The 24,162-nt window shown below is 36.4% G+C and overlaps 1 protein-coding gene across 4 annotated transcripts in view; it reads left to right on the plus strand.

Moving 5' to 3' along the window:
* AMPdeam (AMP deaminase) overlaps positions 1 to 24,162 on the plus strand; it is a 334,349-nt gene that overhangs the window by 196,896 nt on the left and 113,291 nt on the right. For 3 of the 4 annotated variants that reach the window (XM_090387683.1, XM_090387682.1, XM_090387685.1), the window contains 2 exons: positions 422 to 553; positions 19,248 to 19,292. In XM_090387683.1, the coding sequence (XP_090243809.1) occupies positions 422 to 553; positions 19,248 to 19,292 (177 nt within the window). The remainder of the gene's footprint in view (positions 1 to 421; positions 554 to 19,247; positions 19,293 to 24,162) is intronic. The other variant, XM_090387684.1, reaches the window with a different exon arrangement.

A 24,162-nucleotide genomic window follows, 5' to 3' on the forward strand; every position in this document is an offset into this window, starting at 1 on the left:
TTTAACGATTTTTCTTTATCTCTTGTGTATGTAATTGTATATTATTTACAAAAATATTGTTCAAAATCTGTATATATTTTAATTTATTTTTACATTAAACGTTTAACGATTTTTCTTTCTTTTTTTTTTTTCTCCCTCAGACTTATTGTTAGCGGACACTTCTCTCTAACGGACACATTTTCGTTCCCCATGGCTGTCCGTTAAAGGGAAGTTTCACTGTATGTTTTGAAAAATTGATTTCACTCTAACTCAGATTATAAACAGGGTAAATGGAAATGTTTTTGTATGATCTGTTTTTCTCAGTAATCTTATGTGCAGTAGATATAGATATTGAATGCATAAGAAGAAATTGCAAACAATTAATATTTAAATCATCTAAAATTAGAATTGTGAATTTTTAAATATTTTTTCTTAATTTTAGGTTGATACACATGTTCATGCAGCTTCCTGTATGAATCAGAAACATTTGCTTCGGTTCATCAAAAAGACTTTGAAAAGTAATACAGATGATGTTGTGTGTTTGAGAGATGGAAACACTATGACCCTACAACAGGTAAGAGGTTTTTAAAGATACAGTAAAACCTCATTAATATGAAAAACCCATTTAATTTCAGGAAATCATTGTTTCCTCCATCCAAATTTATTTTTCTTGGATTTAGTTGGATAATACCAAGTACATATTCTGCAGTTTTGTTCATTAATACAGAATGACTGCCTGAGCAGGTATTTTCAGATCGTGTAGCCCAGTGTCATTTCCAGCTGCTACCCTGTGCATAATGGTGCATATATTTAATTATACTAATGGAAAGTGATGTTATTTTTTTTTAGCCTTACTTTTTAGCAGCTTTTTGATAATATTGTGGTTGTTATTAGTCCCAGGAGTTTTGGTCTCGAGATATTTTAGGCTTATCTTTATGTTTACTTACTTTGCAAACAAGGGCCAAAATTGTTACTTTTAGATTTTTCTTTAGTAGACAATATTGTTACTACATTCTTTAATATTTAAAACATATGCTGGAGGGGAAATTCAGTAAGAAATATGAAATGAACAGCCTATATGGTATATTTTTATAGTGTTAGGAGTAGCATTGATTATGGTGCTGGAAGTAGTATTGAAAAATACTACTTCCAGCAAATTTCTGAAAAATAAGAAAATTTTCATTTTGCATGTGGGCTCTGGGGAGTACATAGTTAAATTTACTTTTACCTGAGTCGTTCCATATTCAGTTCAGATGAAGCATCTGTTAAATGTACAGGTTGTTTTGAAATCAACCAGTGTGTGTGTTACCAACTTACAGTAGACAGTTTTAATAAATTGAAATAAATAGAAAACAGCTTTGAAAATCAAAGGAGATTGCACCTGCAGGTTGTTGCTGTCCAAGTTCCATTTTAAAAAGTTAATTCTTCTGCTCCAGAAATTGAATTAAATTATAAATAGATATAGAGGAATATTACTACATTAAAAAAAAATAATAGCCATGAATTTTTTTACAAGTTAAAAAAAAATCTGATTTAATTTTTGGCAATAATGACAATTCTGGTGTTTTGGTCAAAGAAAGCACAAATTAATATTTAAAAGCATTTAGGTAAAAAATCTTCATTTTTATAATTTTAAAAATTCTATGAAAAATTCACTCCACAGGAACAGCTGTAGCATAAATCTCATTACCATGAGCCAATGCACATTCAACAGACTCACAAAAGAAAAGGTTAATGAGAGATATTCATAAATGGTCTTGCTATAAGCTCTAAAAATTGGTTATCACTAGTTTCCACATGTCTACTTTCATTATAAAATACCAATACACTTGCTGCTGGGTTAATGAAAATTCAAAACTCAGCCCTCAGATATGAGGGCATCTTTTTTCACAGGTGTTGTCTGAATTTAATGCTAAATTTGCATGGCTGAAAAGCTTCCACAAGCATGAAAAGCTCATGCAACAAAATTAAAATAACTAATATATAACCAAATCAGAATGTTAAATAAAAAAAGAAAAACTGTAGTCTAATCCCCACACAATGGAACTATTTAATAATTGATCATGTTTCCAGATTTCATGTTGAATCCTGTTATTAGTCCTAATCAGTAAAGATTTGATGGCTGTTACCAACTGTATGGTGTAAAAGATGGAAATTAATAACAGAATATGTGTGATGACAGGATTCACTGTGGGATTCAGAAATATTGCCAGTTATTAAGTAGATAGTAATTCTATTGTGAGGAATTTAACTAAATTTAATACTTTTTATGTAATAAAATTGTAAGTGAATTTTTAAGAAACTGAAAATTTGTTCTGGATTAAATTAAATACTTATCACATTTTATTACATTTGCTATTATTTTATTACATTTAAGGGAAATTACATACTTGTAATTACAAAAAAAAAAAAAAAAAACACGATATTTTATTTTTTCTAGTCTAATAGAGGAAGTTCCCATCTTAGGAACAGGTTATGTTCTAAGTTTATAAGCTGGTTTCCTGGAACTTGGAATGCATTTTCTCATAGAAACGATGTTGTAAATGGTGGTGAGTCCCCAGACTGGTCCACAGAAGTCTGTGTGATACATAATGTAATTAAACTACTATTATATTTACAATATAAAATTACAGAAATCAATACTGTTGTAGCATTTCACCTCAGAACACTTTGAAGTGGCACTTTATGCCATAAGGAAGTAAGGTTGTCCTTCAAGAGCAAGATTAGCAATTTAATTAGTATTAGTAGTGGCAAATGATGCAAGGAAGCAAACTTATTCAGCATTAAATAAAAAGAAATGGGAGAGAACTTGATTGGTACATTTAACAGGAACATTAGATAGTACTGTAGATCTTTGGTGCCAGGGATTGTAACCAGATGGTGGAAGCTTCTGCTGCAATCTGGAATAAGTGACCAGTCACTCAATACAAACATAACCCAACATTATACTACAATACATTTACACCACGTGTTTGGATCTTTATCAGAATGATATCAGCACAGATTACGCAGAGAAGTTTCCATAGTTTTATTGGGTCCTCGCAACACATTAAATAAATTTTTAAAAAAATGTCCATTCCCTCTAATTATTTGTGTAATTCTTTCTTATATTTATTAAAATTACCCACTTTGACAACACCAGATGGAAGTTTGTTCCAACAATCAAAACTACCCATTGGCTAAAAGCAAATTTCTGCACATCTAGCAATCATTCTTCCTCAATTTAAATTAATGTTCTCTTACATGTGTCACCTGAGAAAGAATGATGCCTTCAACATTTAGCTAAAAAAAAAAAAAAAAAAAGTAAACTGCAGCAGTCATCATCAACCCACTGCGGGATGGAAGTCTCCTCAATGATTCGTGTTGAGGAAAATGGACCATAATCTACCACTCTGGTCCAGTGCAGGTTGGCAGATTGACCATATTTAACAGTCAGGGGCGTGTGCTACTGCACTCCCACTCCTGACCACTCGGCTACAACATTTAGCTGACTAGTTACTTATTTAACGTACTCAGTCCATTCAAATCAAGTCAGATCTCCTCACAGGTGCCTAATGCTGCAATTTTCACAATTTAAATCTCTCTCTCTTGGTAAGAGTACCAATTTTGTGCCTCCGACTAATCTTGCATCTCTGCATCCATTTCAACACATCCACATCATTCGTAAAATGAGGCTTCCATACCTATTTGCAGTATTCAGGGTGTAGCCTAACTATTGCCTTATACAACAGGATAATCACATCCTTGTTCCTGCTGCCAGAATTCCTGTATATCAGTGGTCTTCAAACTTTCAACATCTACGGAACCCTTGTCTCTAAATATTATTTCTGTGGAATCCTACTTATGTTTTTAGGTACATAAATGAGTTAATTTTTAAGTCATTTTTGTACTTTCTATGTACGTTATGTATTTTTCCATTCAGCTCATCTTCATTTGCAGTCCACATAAATCCAAAGCTTAAATAATTCTCATCATATTTTCGCTTCTTACAAGCATTTACATTCGTAGAAATTTTTCTTCCTGTGCTGTGCACTCACTTTGTATTTGATTCAAGTGACACAGAAGTAGAAAACAGAGACGTTGATTGCACTGTTGCCAAGCTATTATTGCCTTCTTCAGCCTTAATAGATTTTAATTTTCCTGTTTTTAACCAATTCTCTGTTATTGGGGCTTCACATGGAAAGCAAAAATACCTACAAACAAAATGAAAAATAAATTGTAATATTCGTAAATGCAAATAAACTAATAAATCATTAATTAAAAATGCACATGGTTACAATTACCAAGCCTATTGAATGAATAACTAGAAATACTAATTTAAAGATTAACCCATTAATAAATTTATTATGAAATATTAATTGTATATACCGAGTGCTTGACTGAATGCATAGCATTAACTTGAAAACTACAGTATATATTTGTTTAATTTTATTTCTGTGTATTAATATATATATATGTATAAATAAGAAAATGAAGTATACATACCTACCATTTGCAAAATTCCCTTCAATTTGTATATAAATACAGTAAACCCCCGCTATTCGCGGTATCTGTATTCGCGGTTTCGCGTATTCGCGATCGCTGATTTAATATAAAATAAAACTTTAAAAAAATGTGAATTTTAAAGCGCCGTGAATAATTTCCGCCACATGGGCGTGGCTAAAATTATCTTTCCCGGTCAAAACAGCGTTCATTGGGTGGGGGAGAGGGGTGACAAAATCGTGAGCGTGGATGTTTCTCGCTAATCCTTGTTCAGTATGTGTTATGCGCTTGTCATGGAAGGTTTGGTCGTTTGATTTTAATTTATATGCTTATAAATTGAATAAATTTATATGCTTACAAAAATGATAAATCTACCGTTTTGCAGTGTAAAACAGACTTTTTCGAGTGTGTTAACGGAAGAAAGTGCCTTTATTGTGGACAAGTTCTTTTTTACCCGTACAAAAATATGCTACGAATAACAAGGGAAATGAGAAAATATCAAAGAAGGTGATGATTAGCGAATAAAATTGAGTTATTAGACAAAATTTCTAATCGTGAAAGTGTCTCTTCAGTGGCAAAACATTATAAAATCAATGAGTCAACGGTACGATCAATCAAAAAATCGGAAGAAAAAATCCGCCGTAGCGTCCGTGAAAACGCGCTAATTGCTTCAAAAATTTGCTCTGTAATTCGTGATGTTAAATTAGAAAAAATGGAAAAGGCTTTAAATCTGTGGATAGAAGACCGAACTCAAAATAAAATTCCGTTAAGTTCACTCATCATTCGTGAAAAGGCAAAACTCCTTTATCAACACTAGCGAAACTGGTGATAGCACTGGCGGGATAAGTTTTTTTGCTAGCAAAGGCGCTGGTTTGAAATTTCTAATAAATATTACATTTAATATTAAATTGTTTCTTATTTTCATTTCGATGCCATATGCTTGCATTTCACTATGTACATATAATACATACATAGACAAAAATTTAGACTAGTTTTTCTTATATATTTCATACTTTGGAACGGAACCCCTTTATTACTATGGGAGCCATAACTCAGTATTCGCGTTTTCGGTATTCGCGACATTTCTCAGGAACGTAACCCCCGCGAATAGCGGGGGTTTACTGTACACTTTTTGTCACAATCAGCAAAATTGTCTATATGCATCAGAAAACCAATAATAATAATACTCAACTCGAATCAAGCAATGCACAGTATTTCTACAATTGCTTATAGTACATCCAAAGTCACAGTAAGCGGTAGCGGATTGCTTCTGATTAAGGGTCCCAGTAATATGTAATTTATATAGAAAATAAATAGCTCTTTAAAATTATGTTGCGAAAATTTTTGTTGTTGTGATATGTTCAATTTTTTTTACTCAAGTGTAGGTGCTATTTTAATAAATTTTTTTAAATAATATAATTATGAAAAAAAAAATTATAATTTTTTGCGAAACTTCAGAAAATGTCTCGTAGACCCTGGGGTTCCGTGGAACCCAGTTTGAGTATCACTGCTGTATATCATTGTATCCCGTATATTAGTAATGGTTTCTCATTCCTGTGTGTATGTGAAGCATTAGGCTGGCATAGTGCATTCACTGGGCACTTAAAACAACCAAGTAATCACTAGAGGAGTTGCTGGTCAATGAGTAAACAAATGAAACAGATATACACTCACTGGCCAGAAAAATTAGAAACCTATATTCAGTATCTAGTAGGACAACCTTTTGCTCAAATTGCAGCCATACCTATCATGGCATGGGTTCCACTAGGTGCCTGAGGGAATCTAGCATTCTTCCATCAGGATATTTGTTAGCTGCTATATTATGGTTGGTATAGAACTATGAAGCTGGGCTGCCCTTTCCAGTATAACCTAGACGTTCTCAGTTGGGTTCAGATCTGAAGAATTAGGTGGCTGTGGTAGACGTTTGAAATCTTGAGAATGTTCCTCGAACCATTCAGATACAATTTTTTGTCATCTTGAAAAGATCCATCACAATCCAAATAAAATTGAAGCATTGCACAGTGAAGTTGGTCCGATATGACATATTCATTGGAAGTAACACGGTTTTTTAACGGTATGAGCAAACCCAATGCATACCAACAGAATATATCCCATACCATGATACCACCTCCTGCTGCCTTGAGCATTAGCAACAAGACAGTGGATGCATGGCTTCGTGAGATGCACGCCACTTTCACCCTACCATTGGTGCAAACCAATATAAATCAAAACTCTCCAGACCACTTGATCTTTTTCTTCCGTTCCACAGTCCCATTCTTGGCAGTGGCAGCACCACTCCTGTCAAATCTTTTACAGAAAAGAAAAAATCAACTCCAGTCAATTTTTTACAGAAAGAAAAGACATTCGTATAGACACACAACTAGGACATTCCCATGAAAGAGCTTAAGGGACTATAGTCTTCCCTTATGATTGCAATAATTGTGATTTCTTTGCTGCTACGTTATGATTAAAATTTAATGATTCCCCAGAAAATTGCTTTAGCCCACCTCTTTAGGAAATTCTGGGACTGCTCCTGCACACAACTGCCAAATCCAAGATTCTTCAATATCCACCGCATAGTTCACTTGAAAATGGATTTTTCAATTATTTTCTACCTGTTGGGCCTTCTATTCTGAAGCAAAATTCTCTTTAAATTCCTGCAGTCTCATTCTTGGGGTACTGACTTTCTGCTGCATTTGCTCATTCTTTTGTCTTCCACTCATACTTTTGGGATGGTTGCTTTTGACATACCAGTGATTTGCTTTGTTTTCTCAATTGTTGCTCCTGCTAAACATGCTCCAAAAATAACACAGTTTCTGAAAATGGAAGGATCACCCATCTTTCCCATGACCAATTGACTAAGAAGTTCCAGAAAAGTGTACAGTATTTATCTGATACCCAAGAACTTGATTATACCCTGTGACAACTATCATTTGCATACTGTATTTAATTATCTGTTGATACCACTTGCCAGTTTTTTGGCCAGTCAGTGTACTTTTTAGTAATTTTATTAAAAAGTTTGTTCAAAGATTACTACTATATATTGTGATTGTTAGGCTATATGAGAATATATGAATGTGGCATCTCGTACATGCTAGATAACTAGGCTTTTACTGTATTATGGAATAAACCAATGTGCTGATATGCATTGACAAGATATGATCATTTTTAAACATTTATTCAAACTCTGTTTACTCCATAGTATTCTTTTCCCAGCACATAAAAACAGAGAAAACAGTCAGTTATGCTAGTAAAACAATGGAATGAAGCTGACATGGAGAATATTCATTTATTATAATAACAATTTCTTATAAAATCATTTTTCATGTTCCTGAGTTTCATATTAAGGAGGTTTTACTTTAGTTAGTATTCCTAAGTATACTGAAGAAAAATGACTGAATATTGTAAAACAGAAAATTTTTAAATAAATTCAGGTGATATTTTCTAAATCATCTTAATTTAAAAACATTAAAAATATTTCTTTTTCATTTCCAAAAAAAATTCTTTCAAATTTTTGGTATAATTTGTTAGGGTCTGTTGATATAAATCATATAGTTCTAATAATACATTTCAATATTTTTTATTAAAATATATAGAAAAATTTCTCTTATAGACCTACATTAATCTAAGCTTTATGCATTTAGTTGTAGTTCTTTTGTAGGATAAATATAAATGATTCTTCATTATTTGAATGCTAAAAATTAGATTCCTGATTACCTATGAACTGATTAATTGATTAATTATATTAGTTTTAAAATGATACCTAAGAATATACAATAAGAATATTAGCAATGTTCTATTCAATTTCATATGTGGTTCAACACACCTTTTCATTGCACAGGACTCTTCTTTATTTTCAATCAACAAATTTTTATTTAAGAAAAAACTCTCCTTTGCATGATAGGAAAATTTCTCTGTTTATTTATTTTTTCTGATATTGTATATTCCTGAATTTTTTTTTTTTTTTTTTTTTTTTCCTCCCATCGTTGCTATGGCTATTTGTGTTGGAAGAAGATAGTTTCTTTTGTTATATGTCAGAGTTATATCTTAGTCTTCTGGCTTATCTTTTGATAAATGGTGAGGTTATGTTAAAATTATTACTGCAATAATATATTGAATGTTTTTCAAGTATGATACTAATTTCAGCTAATACAGTTGGACATTAATTATCTGAACATGAATCATTCAGAACATCAGTTATCCAAAACTATTCGAAGAACTGGCAAAGGATACCATACTTTCATGCTATGTATATATCAGGTTAATTTAGATTTGTTAAGATATGGAACAGAAGTTCAAATATCTCAAAAAGGGATGGAAAGAAGCAAACTTAAACAGAAAAGTGAAATCTAGGAGCAGATACAAGTTGGACATTCTGCTTGCAGAACTGACAGTAGAGGGACTAAATTAATCACTATGTAGAACTCAGCTCTGGAAATGAAACTTTACAGAGAATAAGGATGGCTCATGAACTACAGATTCTATAAAAAAAAAGTATTGTAGAATTGTCATATTTATAGAAAAGATTTATCAATGAAAAGAATTTAACTTTCCAAAAACTTCCTTGATTAATTTTAGAAATATTATTAACCTCAGTTCTAATCAGAATATACTAACTTCTTTGAGTCTTTGTTTTAAAGATGATAAATATATGCATGTTTCTTCTATGATATTTCTTGTCAGATGTGTCCTAATTTGGAATCTGCTCTTCTTGATCTCCTTTCAGTTAAACTCTTTACTCCATACTGTCATATTTATTTATTCTTCCTGTCATTTTCTTAACAGTGAAGTAATTTTCCTTGGTGTTAACTTCACAGCACCACCTTGCTGTTTTCTAGTTGCAATTCACCCAGCTAGTAAAGGTGCTGAGGCTTTTGATATTACCAATGACCTTGTGCAACTACTTTACCTATTAGAATATAAAATGATCCCAACCACACAACTGTTACTCTTGATGTTTTCCTCACCACTAACCTTTCAAAGTACACTATCAATTGCAGTTGGCTTCACACCTTAATGATGGTCTCTTTTTTCTATTGGTCTGTTCTCTTTTTTGCTTGTTCTATTCCATGACCATTCACAGCCTCATGTCATTTGACATTGCAGGGGTACTTCCCTTCCAATTATCAACCCAGTGCACTTACCTAAACTCTTTCCAAAATAATGGAGAAATCTAGTCACTACCAACTGTTATGGTATCTTGAAACTTTTCCATCTGATTAACAATTGTCAGTATGGTTTCTGTCAGCATTATGCTGTCATTTGTGTCAACACTCTTCATACCCTGATTAGTGCAAAGGTCATAGTTCTCTAATAAAACTAAATTTCAGCCAGTTCAGAGAACTGAAATTATTGTCATGGCAGGGAAACAAATTTGCAATAAAAATCTGGATATTTCATATAAAACTAACCTGGCTAGAATACTTAAACAATCCTCCTTGGAATCTCCTCTCTTTGATCTTCTCTGGCTTAAAATCTCTCTACCTCATTGTGTCAAATTCATCTGTTGTCTCTACCGTTCTCCCAGCTCCACTAATCACTTGGAGCTCTTTGACTTCCTCTCTTTGCAACTTGACTTTCTCCAGTCCAACTTTCCTAACAGTGAGGTAATTTTCCTTGGTGATTTTAATGTTCACAACTCCAGCTGGCTTCCGTTTTCTAGTCACACAGACCCAGCAGGTCGAGATGCTGAGGCTTTTGCAATTACTAATGACCTTGCACAGATTGTTCATTTACCTACAAGAATACCGGACAATCCTAATCATACAGCCAATACGCTTGATCTTTTTCTCACAAACAACCCTTCTAAGTACACGGTCAATGTGAGAGGTCCTTTAGGCACTTCAGATCACAACTTCGTTATTGTCTCTTCTCCAATGGAACCTTTATCTCATGGCTATTCCCAACCTCGTGTTGTTTTGCATTACAAGAATGCAAAATGGGATGACCTGCGAGACTTCTTTTCCTTGGTCGGATTACTGTTTCAAAACTTGTAATGTCAACGTTTGCTCAGATCGTGTCAGTGAAATTATTCTTGCAGGAATGGAATCCTTTATGCCACACTCCACTTTAAAATCTCGTCCTTTAAATAAACCTTGGTTTTCCAATAAATGTGCTAACGCTGTTCAAGAGAAGAATGTTGCATATCGTAATTGGCTTCTTTCTAATTCTCCAGTTTCATTTTCTGCCTACACCAAAGCTCGCAACAATTGTAAAGCAGTTATTAATCAGTCCAAACTAGAGTTTGAACAGGCTAAGAGTAGAAAACTTGCTTCTTGCCCTAATGGTAGCCGAGCATTCTGGTCTCTTGCCAAAGCTATTGGCCGCAACTTTTGCCCATCTCTGCTCCCACCTCTGCCCAAACCAGATGGTTCTGTTGTCACTTCAGCCAAGGATAAAGCTGACCTGCTAGCATCCCATTTTTCTTCCAACTCATGTATTAATGATCTTAGTAAAACACCTCCCACTATTCCCAACACACTCCATTCAATGCCTCCTGTGGTATTCCGTCAAAACGAAGTCAGAAGGATTTTGATGAATCTTGATGCCAAGAAAGCTCCAGGTCCCGATGGTATTTCTCCACTTGTTCTCAAAATCTGTGCTCCTGAACTTACTCCTATTCTTTGCTGCTTTTTTCACTTTCTTATTCCAAAGGTGTTTTTCCTTCTGCTTGGAAATTTGCTCATATCCAGCCAGTTCCTAAAAAGGTGAAAAATCCCTCCCATCCAATTATCGTCCCATTGCAATTACTTCTACTCTTTCTAAAGTAATGGAGAAAGCAATTAACTGGCAACTCTTAAACTACCTAGAAACCTTCAGTCTGATCAACGATCACCAGTATGGATTCCGTCAGTGTCGTTCCACTGGTGATATTCTGGCTTACGTTACCCATTTATGGACTAATTCAATGGAAAGGTTCGGTGAAACACAAGTAGTTGCTCTTGACATCTCAAAGGCTTTTGATCGTGTTTGGCATAAAGGTCTTCTAAACAAGCTTCCATCTTATGGTTTGCCAACTGTTTTTAATAATTGGTTATCCAGTTTTCTCTCTGATCGCTCACTGAGGGTGATGGTAGATGGCTCTCTGTCTTCTAACTTCTCCACTAATGCTGGTGTCCCCCAAGGTTCAGTTCTTTCCACCACTCTTTTCCTCTTGTATATTAATGACCTTCTTCCATTGACTGGAAATCCTATCCATAGTTTTGCCGATGATAGCACATTACATTCCACTTTCCATTTTGAGAAACCTTGTCCTGCTCGATCAGCTTCAACTTCTCAAAAATCTGCTACCAATTCCTTAAATGCCGATCTACAGGTAATTCTCCAGTGGGGCAAAGACAACTTTGTTGATTTCAACCCTTCTAAAACTCAGTCTTATGTTATATCTCGCAAAAAAGGATTCTTCTGCTCCTATGCTTATCTTTAGTGACACTCCAATTTCTAGGCAAAATGATATATCTCTTTTGGGGATTACCCTGACTTCTAATCTCTCTTGACACAAGCACATTACAATCGCTCTCAGCGTTACTTTTCTTCCAAACAGCTGCTCACCCTGTATAAATCACAAATCCGCCCAGCAATGGAATATTGTTCCCACATCTGGGGTGGTGCCCCCAAAACCTCTCTCAGGCTTCTTGATTCCATTCAGAAGAGGGCAGTTAGGTTAATTAATGATTCATCTCTAACAGTCTCTCTCCACTCACTGTCTCATAGACTTACTGTTTCTGCTGCATGCCTCTTCTACAGATACTTCCACGGGCACTGTTCTTCTGAATTGGCGTCTATAATTCCCGCTCTCTCTTTCAAAACAGTAGTAGTAGTAGTGGCGGCATGTGATGCAAGAAAGCAAGTGTATGAGCTTATGCAGCATCAGCCAAAAAAAAAATCGCACCATTCCCTCCAAATGCCTGTCCAGTTCCTCCTTAAATTTATTCAACCTATCAACTTCCACGACAGATGGCAGTTTTTTCCAGCAATTAACCACCCGCTGGCTAAAGGCAAATTTCCGCACATCTATTCTACATATGTCCTTTCTTGATTTGAATTTATGCCCCCTTAGGTTCGTAATCTGAACAAGTGGAAGGATCCCATCAGAATGGATCCCACCTGTCCGAACACGTGCCGCCAACATCCATTTACTGTCCAACTTCAAACTCACAGAACCAACTTTTCATCTTCCTCGTTTATTCATTCAACTGCCGTTTTCTGGAACAACCTTCCTTCATACGTATTTCCTGAAAATTACAGTCTACAGAAGTTAAGTCCAATGTCAACAAATATCTTCTTTCATCTTCTCAATCTCCAACCCAAGCACGGTACTAAGTACTATAGGTTCTAATACCTCTCGTGTTGGGGTTTACATAAAAAAAAAAAATCCTGTGATTGCTAGGTAAAAGAAAAAAATTAAATTAATTTGTAATAGAAGACAGTAAAACTTGGACATTACATTGAACCAATCCTGAAATTGAAGTGTTTTAAGTATTCTCAGATAAAAGTGAGACTAGATGAGTATACTTAACAAAAACGTCTACTTTTCTCAAACCTCATAAAGGCACCCCCCTCGACGTGGGCACCTGTACGTGGTGAGGGGACCTCCCAGTGACGCTGCTGGACTTCCAGACTAGCATCACTGGGATCCAACGCCCACAGCCTAGGTTCCGGGCTTACATCAATGGAATCCGGCGTGTTTGCCGTGCGCTGCGACCCGTGGAAATTCGGAAAGGGGGATCCTGGTGGTTGAGGGGCCCAGCTTCAATACACCACTTTGGCCCCTGCTTCGACAAGACGGGTGGTCCTGGAAGGCCCGGCTAGGATCAATCGGCTAGTAGGCTCGCCTGCGAGGGTCAACCGTGTCAATGCCACGCCCCTACCCTCATGGTCCGAGGGACAGGATTCAGGCTGGCGGCGGTGCGGGTATAGTGTCTGGGTAGCCCTGGCGTCCCACTCCCGAGCGCATTTATTGCATGCCGGGTAGTGGGCGTCCCTTTGGGCTCCGTGGTGGGTGGGGAGCCCGGGCACTGAACAATTAAATAAACTCTATGAATCCTGATAAACTCATTTCTTCAGGGGCCCCAACCCGGTCCCTATCTGCAAACATCGACGACGATCCAGATAGTACTATTAGTACAAAGAGGCAGCGAACAGAAGTAACATCAGGGCCTGTTCCAAGGTTCCTGATTATGCACTCAACCGGTGAAAAACCGATTGGTAAAATGTCGCCCTTTTTTATCCAAAAAGGGTTAGATGGGTTAGTAGGTTCACCCAAATCAGTTAAGAGGCTCCGCTCTGGTGACCTCTTAATTGAAACTAAAAATGACAGGCAATCCGAACATCTACTCCGAGTAACATCAATCGGAGGAATCCCTATAACGGTGACACCACACAGAACACTCAATTCATCGAGAGGTGTCATTTCGGAGTGGGACCTTCTCGACGTCACCGAGGAGGAAATCTGCTCCGAATTAAAACCACAGGGAGTCATTGCCGTTAAGAGAATCACTGCGCGAAGGGATGGAAAAATAGTTAAAACCAGGAGCGTTATCCTGACTTTTAACTCTCCTAAACCTCCTGATGAGATCAAAGCTGGATATATCAACTGTTCAGTGCGTCCATACGTTCCAAACCCTTTACGGTGTTTTAAATGCCAGAAGTATGGACACTCTCAAATGGCCTGCCGTGGAGTCCTTGCATGCGCACGATGCGGTGCAAAGGACCACGAAACAACAGCATGTTCAGCCGCAAAACCCACCTGTATTAACTGTGAGGGCGAACATCCGGCCTACTCACGAGCATGCCAGAGGTGGAAAGAAGAAAAAGAAATTCAACGGCTGAAGGCAGAGCTAAATATATCATACCAGGAGGCAAGGAAATCGGTCAAACCCCTGAATATCAACAGACCTACCTACGCCCAGAAGGTAGCAGGGAGATGTTCCGTCGGAACTCAGACGGACATGACCATTCCTCCCAAGGAGTCTTTCACTCCTATCGCGCGGTATCTCTTAAGTTCGCAAAAACCTACACAGAAGGACCAATCAGCTGCCACTCCTATATCGGTACCTCCTAATGCTCCACAATTAACAAAGGTAATTACGAAAGAAAAGAATAAGAAAGGGGAAGTCCCCCCTAGTACCCAAGAAAAAATGGATATCGAGCAAAAGGAGGTACCCGAAGAATCAGTCTTGGAACTCTTTGCGGAGGAAGAAATGGACACGGGACAGCGTCCATTCTTCCCCAAAAAAGACAAATCCAAGACTGATAAAAGTAAGCCCTCAGCACCTCGGCAGCCGCCTGATGGACCCACCAAGCCAAAATAATGGCTAAATTCCTACAATGGAATTGTCGTGGATTCCGGCGAAATATAGATGACATCAAGGCCCTCCTGCAAAAGCACGAGCCAGTTTGCTTTTGCTTGCAGGAGACATATCTAAAGGCAAATGATGATCCCACCATGCACAACATCACAGTTTTCTGAAAGGATAGAATTGCGGATGGCTCTGTACATGGGGGAGTGGCTATCCTTGTGGGTAACCATACCCCAGTGCAGCCCTTGCTAATTACAACCAGCATAGAGGCTGTAGCAATTCGCCTTTCAGTGGGATTCTTATTAACTGTATGCTCTATATATTTGCCACCTGGGACTGACATCTCCCAGGCAGACCTTGATGATCTTCTAACGCAGCTGCCTCCCCCTTTCTTACTTCTTGGGGATTTTAATGGACATAACACCCTGTGGGGTAGTGCTAACATCAATCGAAGGGGACGAGTCATAGAGCATATGCTCAATGACAATGACCTTTCCCTTCTAAATACTGGAACAAACACCTTTTTCCACATGCCTACCCGTACTTTTTCTGCCATTGATCTCTCTATCTGCTCCCCTACTCTACTCCCTTCACTCACCTGGGAAGTGGAGGAGAATCCATACGGTAGTGATCACTTCCCTGTGATAACCTTGTTACACAGTGGGAGACCATGTCTTCCTTTTAGGTTACCACGGTGGAAGATTGATCAGGCTGACTGGACTGCCTTCCAACACCAGGCAAATTTTGATCTTAGTACAGTCAGTCAAGAGCCTATCAATGATGCAGTAACGTACATCACAGAAAATATTGTCCAAGCAGCTGCTAATGCTGTCCCAAAAACATCAGCCCGGTTTCCACCATTTCCTAAACCTTGGTGGAATTCACAATGCACAGCAGCAAAAAAGGCTCAAAACAAAGCGTGGGGGATATTTCGCCGATATCCTACCACGAACAACCTTATAGCCTTCAAACGTGCACGAGCCAAAGCACGTTACATCCGTCGTCAGAGTCAAAAGGAATCGTGGATCCGTTTTACATCATCTGTTAACCAGTCTACCAACTCTAAGGTAGTCTGGGATAAAATCCGGAAAATGAAGGGAAAATATACATCCCACCCTTCTTCAATCCTAGATTATAATGGATGCGCTATTGCATATCCAACTGCAATAGCTAATTCTCTTGGGGAAACATTCTCCAAGATCTCTGCAACATCTTCGTATTCCCCAGAGTTTCTGGTCCTGAAATATAAAATCGAAAAACAGGCACTTAGCTTTAAATCTAAGAGTATTTATCCCTACAACGGGGATTTCACTATTTTGGAACTGAAAAGGGCCCTCGCTCTTTCCAAAGCAAGTGCCGTTGGACCAGATGGCATCCATTATGAAATGATTAAACATCTTTCATCAAAATCTATTGATTGTCTGCTCCTTCTGTATAACAGAATCTTTACTGAAGGGCAGTTTCCGGACTCCTGGCGAAAGGCTATCGTTCTTGCCTTTCCTAAGCCAGGAAAGGATCCAAAAGTCACCACCAATTATCGTCCTATTGCTCTGACTAGCTGTCTGTGCAAAATCCTGGAGAGAATGGTTAATTCTCGTTTAATTTGGTATCTTGAATCAAACAACCTTCTCTCCAACATCCAGTGCGGCTTCCGAAGGAACCGGTCCACTTTGGACCATCTTATTAGAATGGAAGCATCCATCCGGGATGCTTTCCTAAAACGCGAACACTTGGTGTCGGTGTTCTTTGACTTGGAAAAAGCGTATGACACAACTTGGAGATTTGGCATTTTAAAAGATTTACATAACCTAGGCCTTAGAGGGCATCTCCCCTTTTTTATTCAAAACTTTCTCGCCAAACGATCGTTCCAAGTTCGTGTGGGATCCTCACTCTCTCGCTCCTTCAACCAAGAGGAGGGAGTACCACAAGGATCAGTATTAAGTGTCACGCTTTTTGCCATCAAAATAAATTCCATCACAGAACAACTTCCTCCAACTGTAAACAGTGCCCTCTATGTTGATGACTTTAGCATTTTTTGCCAGTCATGCAACATGAGGGTTATTGAAAGACAACTGCAGAAAGCCATCAATAGTCTGAATTCCTGGGCACTTGCTAATGGCTTCAGGTTCTCGCCGGAGAAGACCGTTTGCGTACACTTTTGTCGCAAGCGTAATCTTCATCCTGAACCTGAATTAAGGCTCGGACAAAATGCTATTCCAGTAGCAGCGAACACAAAATTCTTGGGACTCATATTCGATAAAAAATTGACCATTTTGGATCACATTCGCCAACCCCGCACAAAGTGCACAAGAGCCCTTAATATGCTACGCTCGCTGTCCTCCTTATCCTGGGGTGCAGACCGATGCACCCTTTTACGGCTTTACCGTGCACTTGTGCGATCCAAATTAGATTATGGGTCCCAAGTATATTCTTCAGCTAGAGACAGTGTACTTCGATGGCTGGATCCTGTCCATCATCAGGCTATACGTATTGCTACTGGAGCATTTCGAACATCTCCTGTCCAGAGTTTATACGTCGAAGCAAACGAACCACCGTTATCGTTTCGACGTAAGCAGTTGTCTTTAAAGTACGCTTTAAAACTGAAATCCCTGCCAGACCATCCTACGTGGCCCTTCGTTTTTGAGCCACGATGGGAAAACTTGTACAATACCCGTAAGACTGCCAATCGTCCTTTTGGTATTCGTGTCCAAGAGCTACTCAACGAACTCAATATCAAGGTAGACAAGGTTGCCCAAACATCCAAGCAACCCTTTCCACCCTGGCATGCTCGTGTCCCGGCATGCGACTTGTCGCTTAGAAACTGGGGAAAATCGGACACTCCATCATGCGTCTACCTGCAGCTCCATTCAGCACACCAAACTGAATATTCCGACTTCGCACCAGTCTACACAGACGGTTCGAAGTCAGAATCATATGTGGGATCTGCTGCTGTCTTCACAGACAGCACTATATCAGAGCAGATTCCCTCTGAATGCAGCATATTTACTGCAGAGCTGCACGCTGTAGAGTTAGCCTTGGATCATATTAGTAAATGCCAATACCAACGGTTCATTTTATATTCCGACTCTCTTAGCATGTTACAGGCTGTAATATCTGTGAGGTATAATCCCCATCCAGTTCTGTCTAGCATTCAGCAGAAGATTCACGTTCTCCATGATCGTGAATATGACATCCGCTTCTGCTGGATTCCGAGCCACATTGGGATTAGGGGAAATGATTTGGCTGACGCCGCAGCCAAATCAGCAATTCCCAATAATAACCGTTGCCTGTTAGTCCCTTATACAGACTACAGGCAAATAATACATCAAAACATACATTCCCAATGGCAGGACTCGTGGAATAGACAGACTGCGAATAAATTATATTGTATAAAGCCTGTAATTGAACCGTGGCAGTCTTGTCTGCGCAGGAACCGTAAGGAGGAAGTTGTTCTAGCTCGTCTCCGCATCGGACACAGTCATCTTACACATTCATTTCTGCTGAGGGCAGATGACTGTCCTATGTGCGAGCAATGCGACACCATTTTATCTATTAATCACATTTTAACCGTATGTCCACGTTTTAGACATGAACGTGATTTATACTTTACCGTTTTTAGTCATCTGGCTGAGCCTTATACACTCAGTCAGATTTTATCTGACAATGACCATGTGTCTGCTGTTTTTAGCTTTTTAAAATCAATAAACATTTTTACTGTCATATAAAATTTACATTTTATTGTTCTTTTCCATTGATTTATCTTTTATACTTTTGTTATTATTTATTTTGACATGGTGACCTAACTAGTTAGTTCACTGAAAGTTTGAATTTTTATTAATGACATGGTCTTGGCGCATTATAGCCTTAGTAGCTAATGCGCCAATAAAACCAAACCAAAACCAAAAAAAAAAAAAAATCATAAAGGCACTAACATCGTTGTCAGTGGTGCAAGCTCACATGGTTTAAAATCTCCTATGCTTGACTTTTGGCAGTATAATTTCTCTGTTCATTATATTTTTTTGCGTGCAGGGATACAGAAAAAAAAAAAAAAAAAGTTAGCTTAACAATTGATTACCCTTTAATATTTAATTCTATACTTTGATATGTTTTTGCGTAATAAAATGTATAATGTAGTAGAATTATTTTACCAAAAACAGATATTTTAATTACTTGGGAAAGTAATAAAAGAAGATGAAATTCAAAATAGAATAATGAAAGAATCATATTTTAGTATTTCCACAAAGTTCCATTTAGTTTTGGTTTCCAAAACTTTTATTAATTTTTAATGTGAAATGAAAATAAAATATGCAATTAAATAATTATGCAGGTGTTTCCACAAAGTCCCAGTGACCTAAAAATAAAATAACTTGGTTCCTTACTGGGTCACAAATCAGAAACTGATAGGGACTTTGTGGATTCTGTATGTTTACCATGATGCTTATAAAATCTAAAATGAAGATTTTTGTTTCTTTTTTTCCTTTGGAGATGATGACTAATGACATGAAGATATTAGATCATCAGGAAGAGCAAGTAAGAAGATGTGCATGATTATAAAAAATATGAATTTATGAATAGATTCATTTCAAATATTTTTTCAGAAATAATTCTTTATCTCCAGAGGAAATAAAACTTGGCTAACTTATGTAATTTTAACTGTTTAATTGCAGTAGATAATACTTATCAGCTGTAGTAATTTACCTTCTAATCTTTCATACATTCATTCATTCAACTCTGTTCACTATAATATTTCTATAGACTTTTGTGATTGAGGTTTGCTTGTAATGGCAAACCATCAATTAAATACCAGATTGTATATGTGTATACTATGAATACTATAAAATTAAGTTATATATGATAAGGAATTATTAGGCTTGTTAGCATATACGCATAAAGCGCCTGTTGTCTTTATGTCCATCCATCTCTCTCTCTCCATTCGTGATGTAATAACAGATGGATTTTAAATATAATTTTACGTTTGGTTCTTTTACAAATATTTGCTGCGCCATCTCAAATTTCATTAAAACTAACACACACACACACACACACACACACACACACACACATATATATATATATATATATATATAGCATGAGCTATTTTCGGTTTTCCCAGAACTCTGAGCTACTTATTTAATTTAATGTATTTATAGGTTTTTCCTTAGTAATGAGAAACAGTGCAAAACACTATCATAGATAACTCAATTTCTGAAAAAGTCCCTGAATTGGTGTGTAAATACTAACTATTAACTTAAACTTGCATTCAAGTGGTTATCTGTTCATATATTTCAGTACATAAATATATGAACATTATTTATGTTAAATTCTTTTCACATGTTTTCAAAAAAAAAAAAAATACAATGTTAGAATAATTCAAATTGAAAACACATCTTTACTAAAGAAGAAGATATAAAAGATCTACACTTCATTGAGTCTGCTAAGTTTGTACACTTTGGTGTGTAAATACTAACTGTTAACTTAAACTTGAGTTCAAATGGTTATCTGTTAGATAGGATTGATATTTGTACCTGTTGATGTTCATCTTTAAGAAAACAAGTTGCGTGGGCAAATAGGACTAAAGAAGAATGTTAATTAGTTGCCACTTTTCTGAGTTTCAGTTACTTTTCCTCACTCATCATATTCCAAAAACTAACTTAATCTGTGCTTTTAGTTTTGTAGGTGAAAAACTTCATTCTCAACACTGGTTGAATATGCTGAAAGTAAGGTTTAAATCCTTGTTGCCACACCTTTCGCATCAAGTATGCCAAATGACTGTGAATAGAATGACCAATTATGAATTTTTAAATTCTTGGAAGTGTTCTATCAAATTTAGAACAAATAGTTTCAGTTTGGGCACAATTTTCCTTTGATAAATACACATCTTTTCTTTAATGATTTCATCTGTGTTGTTTTTTTTAAATCTTAGTATCTCCAGTTATTTCAGTAGTTGTTTTTGATTTTCCTCAATTATAAGTTGTGATCATTAAGCTGAGTGTACTTTTCATCCCTTGTTACTAAGAGCTCAATTTCTGAAAAAGTCCCTGAATTGCAAACATTTTTCCCTGCTTAAACAATGAATGTCTGCATGATACAAGAGTTCTCCATGCTGAAACTCATTTTCATCTAGCTTGGACCTGAATAATGTTCTAGATATTTTTCATTTGATAGATTTTATAGTCTTCTTGCAGATGTCCATAATGTTACATATCCAACATTCTTCAACGAACTGCATGTTGATAAAATGGTATGATAAGAAATCATTTCTGCACGAAACAAACAAGAAATACATTATTTTATCTATTGCTGAAGCCCACATCTGTCTTTAGCACAATTTTATAAATCATAAAATCATTATTTCTATATGCTGCTTAAAACCTGGCAAATGTTTTCAATGAGAATTTTTCCCACTTAAGATGTGTTAGGTGATGAAGTTCTTTATGCACTCATGTCCTTAAAAACCAGTTTGATAAAAATAAAGCTCAAAGATGAGGGGTGTCAATATGGCTATTGATTCATCAAATTTAAACTTATTTTTGTGCACTGAGAACAGTTCTGCTTTAAGCTGCAGATCTTGAATAGTAGAAATGAATCTAACTTTGAGGAAGAACAGCCAGGTTTTTATGCCAAAATCAAATATTTAAAAGGCTTTATGCAAAAAATCAAATAAAGAAAAGTCATGAGAACATAACAAGAACTTGTATTTAGGATTTGTTGATCTTGAAAAAGAACATGGCAAGGTGCTAAGAAATCTGCTCTTTTAAATGTAATAAAGTTTGTACAAAAATGGCAAATCTGAAATGAGAATCAAAGGAAGTATTGGAAAATAGTTTAAGATTTATTTACAGTTAATAAAAGAATGTAGGTTACTAGCAGAGTTTAGCATGGGAAATGTAAATGTTTGATCATCATGCTGATGACATAGTGCTGCTAAATTTTAGGTTGCAGGATCTTCATAAATCTTGGCATAAATTAGATAATGTACAGTTTGGCATAAAAATTAGCCAAACAAAAACAAAAGCTGTGAAAGTTGGGAGAGACAAGGAAACTTTAGAGCATAGACTGAATACCCTGAAAGTGGAATAAGCTGATGAAGTCTTCAATGAAGGTGGAAAATTAAGACAAAAATAACAGCATAAGTAACGTTGCAGGAAATGTAGCAAGCTATTAACTCACAGGCCTGACATAGCCCAGTGGTCAAGAGCTTGAGTGGACTGGGGTTCAAGCCCGTCACTGTTAAATACAATTAATATTTGTATCGATGATTTATTGTAAACTGACCTAGTAGTCGTCCCGGAGTATAAACAAGAACATTCATTTGTACCAAAATAACTTTAGCTATTTATGACACGAATAGTATCGCAAAGATTTTTGGCACCTCACATTCAATGTACAAATTCAAAAGTGTGATCTTATAAACTTTTACTCAACTTCAGCAATTACACATTTTGTTACACTTTGAAAGTTGAATGAATGAGAATGAAGTATTTATTTATTTATTTAATCTATATTTATTTATTTATTTAACCTGCCATAGCACAACATAATCAATACATTACATTATTTTTATTATGATGTGATATAAAATTGCATTGTATGTATATAAAATAAAGTGTAATGTATGCATAAAGTAAGGAATGTATCAACCATTAGCTTCCTTGCATCACTTGGCCATTTTAATACTAATCATAAATTAACAAAGATGCAAAAAAATGTATGCGTCCTATCATTTTATCTCCAAGAAAATTGACCCCAACCGAGAAGCTAATTAGAGCTGCATAATGTTTAAATCAGGGTGTCATTTTTATTATGATATGATATAAAATTGCATTGTATGTATATAAAATAAAATGCAGTGTATGCATAAAGTAAAGAATGTAATATAATAAAATAGGCTCTTTTTAAGCATATTTTATTTCATGGAACTGAGAACCGGGTAAAAAATAAAGGACCTCATCAAATATTAGAATTTGAAATAAGTCGGCACTGCATTAGAAAGATTTAATTGATTGGTGCTTGATAAAAACAACGAAATTAACACAAACTGTAATGTGCTGTGAACCAGTTGAGAGAACACTGGAACTGCAACTACTTCAGCTCCTTTGCCATGGATGAATGCTGAAATACACACTATGCCCACTTCCTGGTTGGGGAGTCTTCCACTAAGAGGCCAGATGAACAAAACAGTGCTGTTCTCATGATACCTACACTACTCACACCCTCATCTGGCTTTGGTAGTTTTTGCTTCTTCACAGTGACACTCTTATGTGGTTTTTGTGGAGAACCACTGGTACTGCTGACAAATACACACTGTCCACTATGCATTTAAAAATTCCCATAGTTAATTTCATTATTAGTTTTTACCAAATATCCAACAATTAAACCTTTTAGTAGTACATTTTTTTCTATAATATGACTTGAAAGGCATGGTTTTTAAATGTCAAGTCCTTAGGATTTGAAATAAATCAACATTGCACTGCATTTATGTAGCTCTATATAAATTTTGAGCAATTAAACTCTTCCAAAGTGATGAATTATTGACTTCAAGTACTTGCATTCAAAATAGAAAAATGAGACCCTTCAGAAACATAAGTTTTAAGAAAAATAAATGAAACTGAAAAATGGAAGCAGTGGCAAGACCATATTATGAATAAGAAATTAAGAAAAAATCTTGGTAACTGACAATCACTCGATAGCAAGTGAAACAGATTTGAGGGTGGGAGAAGGGAGATTAGCCAAACAAATACGAGGCAAGCAGAAGATAGATCAATAGTGTCAAGCAAGTATTAATGGTAATAGGATGTGATTTAGCTAGGGCTAAGAACTTAGTAATAGAAATAAAAGCATGTGATGCAAGAAGGCGAGCTTATGTAGCATCAGCCAAAAAAAAAAAAATTCACACAACCATTCCCTCTAACTTTTTGTCCAGTTCCTCCTTGAATTTATTTAAGCTGTCATCTTCAACAACAACAGATGGAAGTTTGTTCCAGCAATTAACCACCCACTGGCTAAAGGCAAATTTCCGCACATCTATTCTACAACTGTCTTTCTTCAGTTTGAATTTATGCACTCTTAGGTTCGTAATCTGAGCAAGTGGAAGAATCACATCAGAATTCAGCATGCTCAACCCATTCAAGGCCTTATACACTCAATCAGATCACCTCGCAGGTGCCTAGTCTCCATCCGCTGAAATTTATAGCATTTAAGCCTTTCTTGGTAAGAGGACCCCTTTGTTCCCCTCACGAATCTTGTTGGCCTTCTCTACACACGCTCAAGCAAATCTACATCCTTCCTCAAATGGCGCCTCCAGACCTGTACGCAGTACTGAAGGCGTGGCCTGACCATTGCCTTATACAAAGGGATAATCACCACCTTTTTCCTGCTAGCAAAATTCCTGTATATCATT

The sequence above is a fragment of the Mastigoproctus giganteus genome, chromosome 13, assembly GCF_048544385.1.
Source record: "Mastigoproctus giganteus isolate SK-2022 chromosome 13, ASM4854438v1, whole genome shotgun sequence".
Classification (NCBI taxonomy): domain Eukaryota; kingdom Metazoa; phylum Arthropoda; class Arachnida; order Uropygi; family Thelyphonidae; genus Mastigoproctus; species Mastigoproctus giganteus.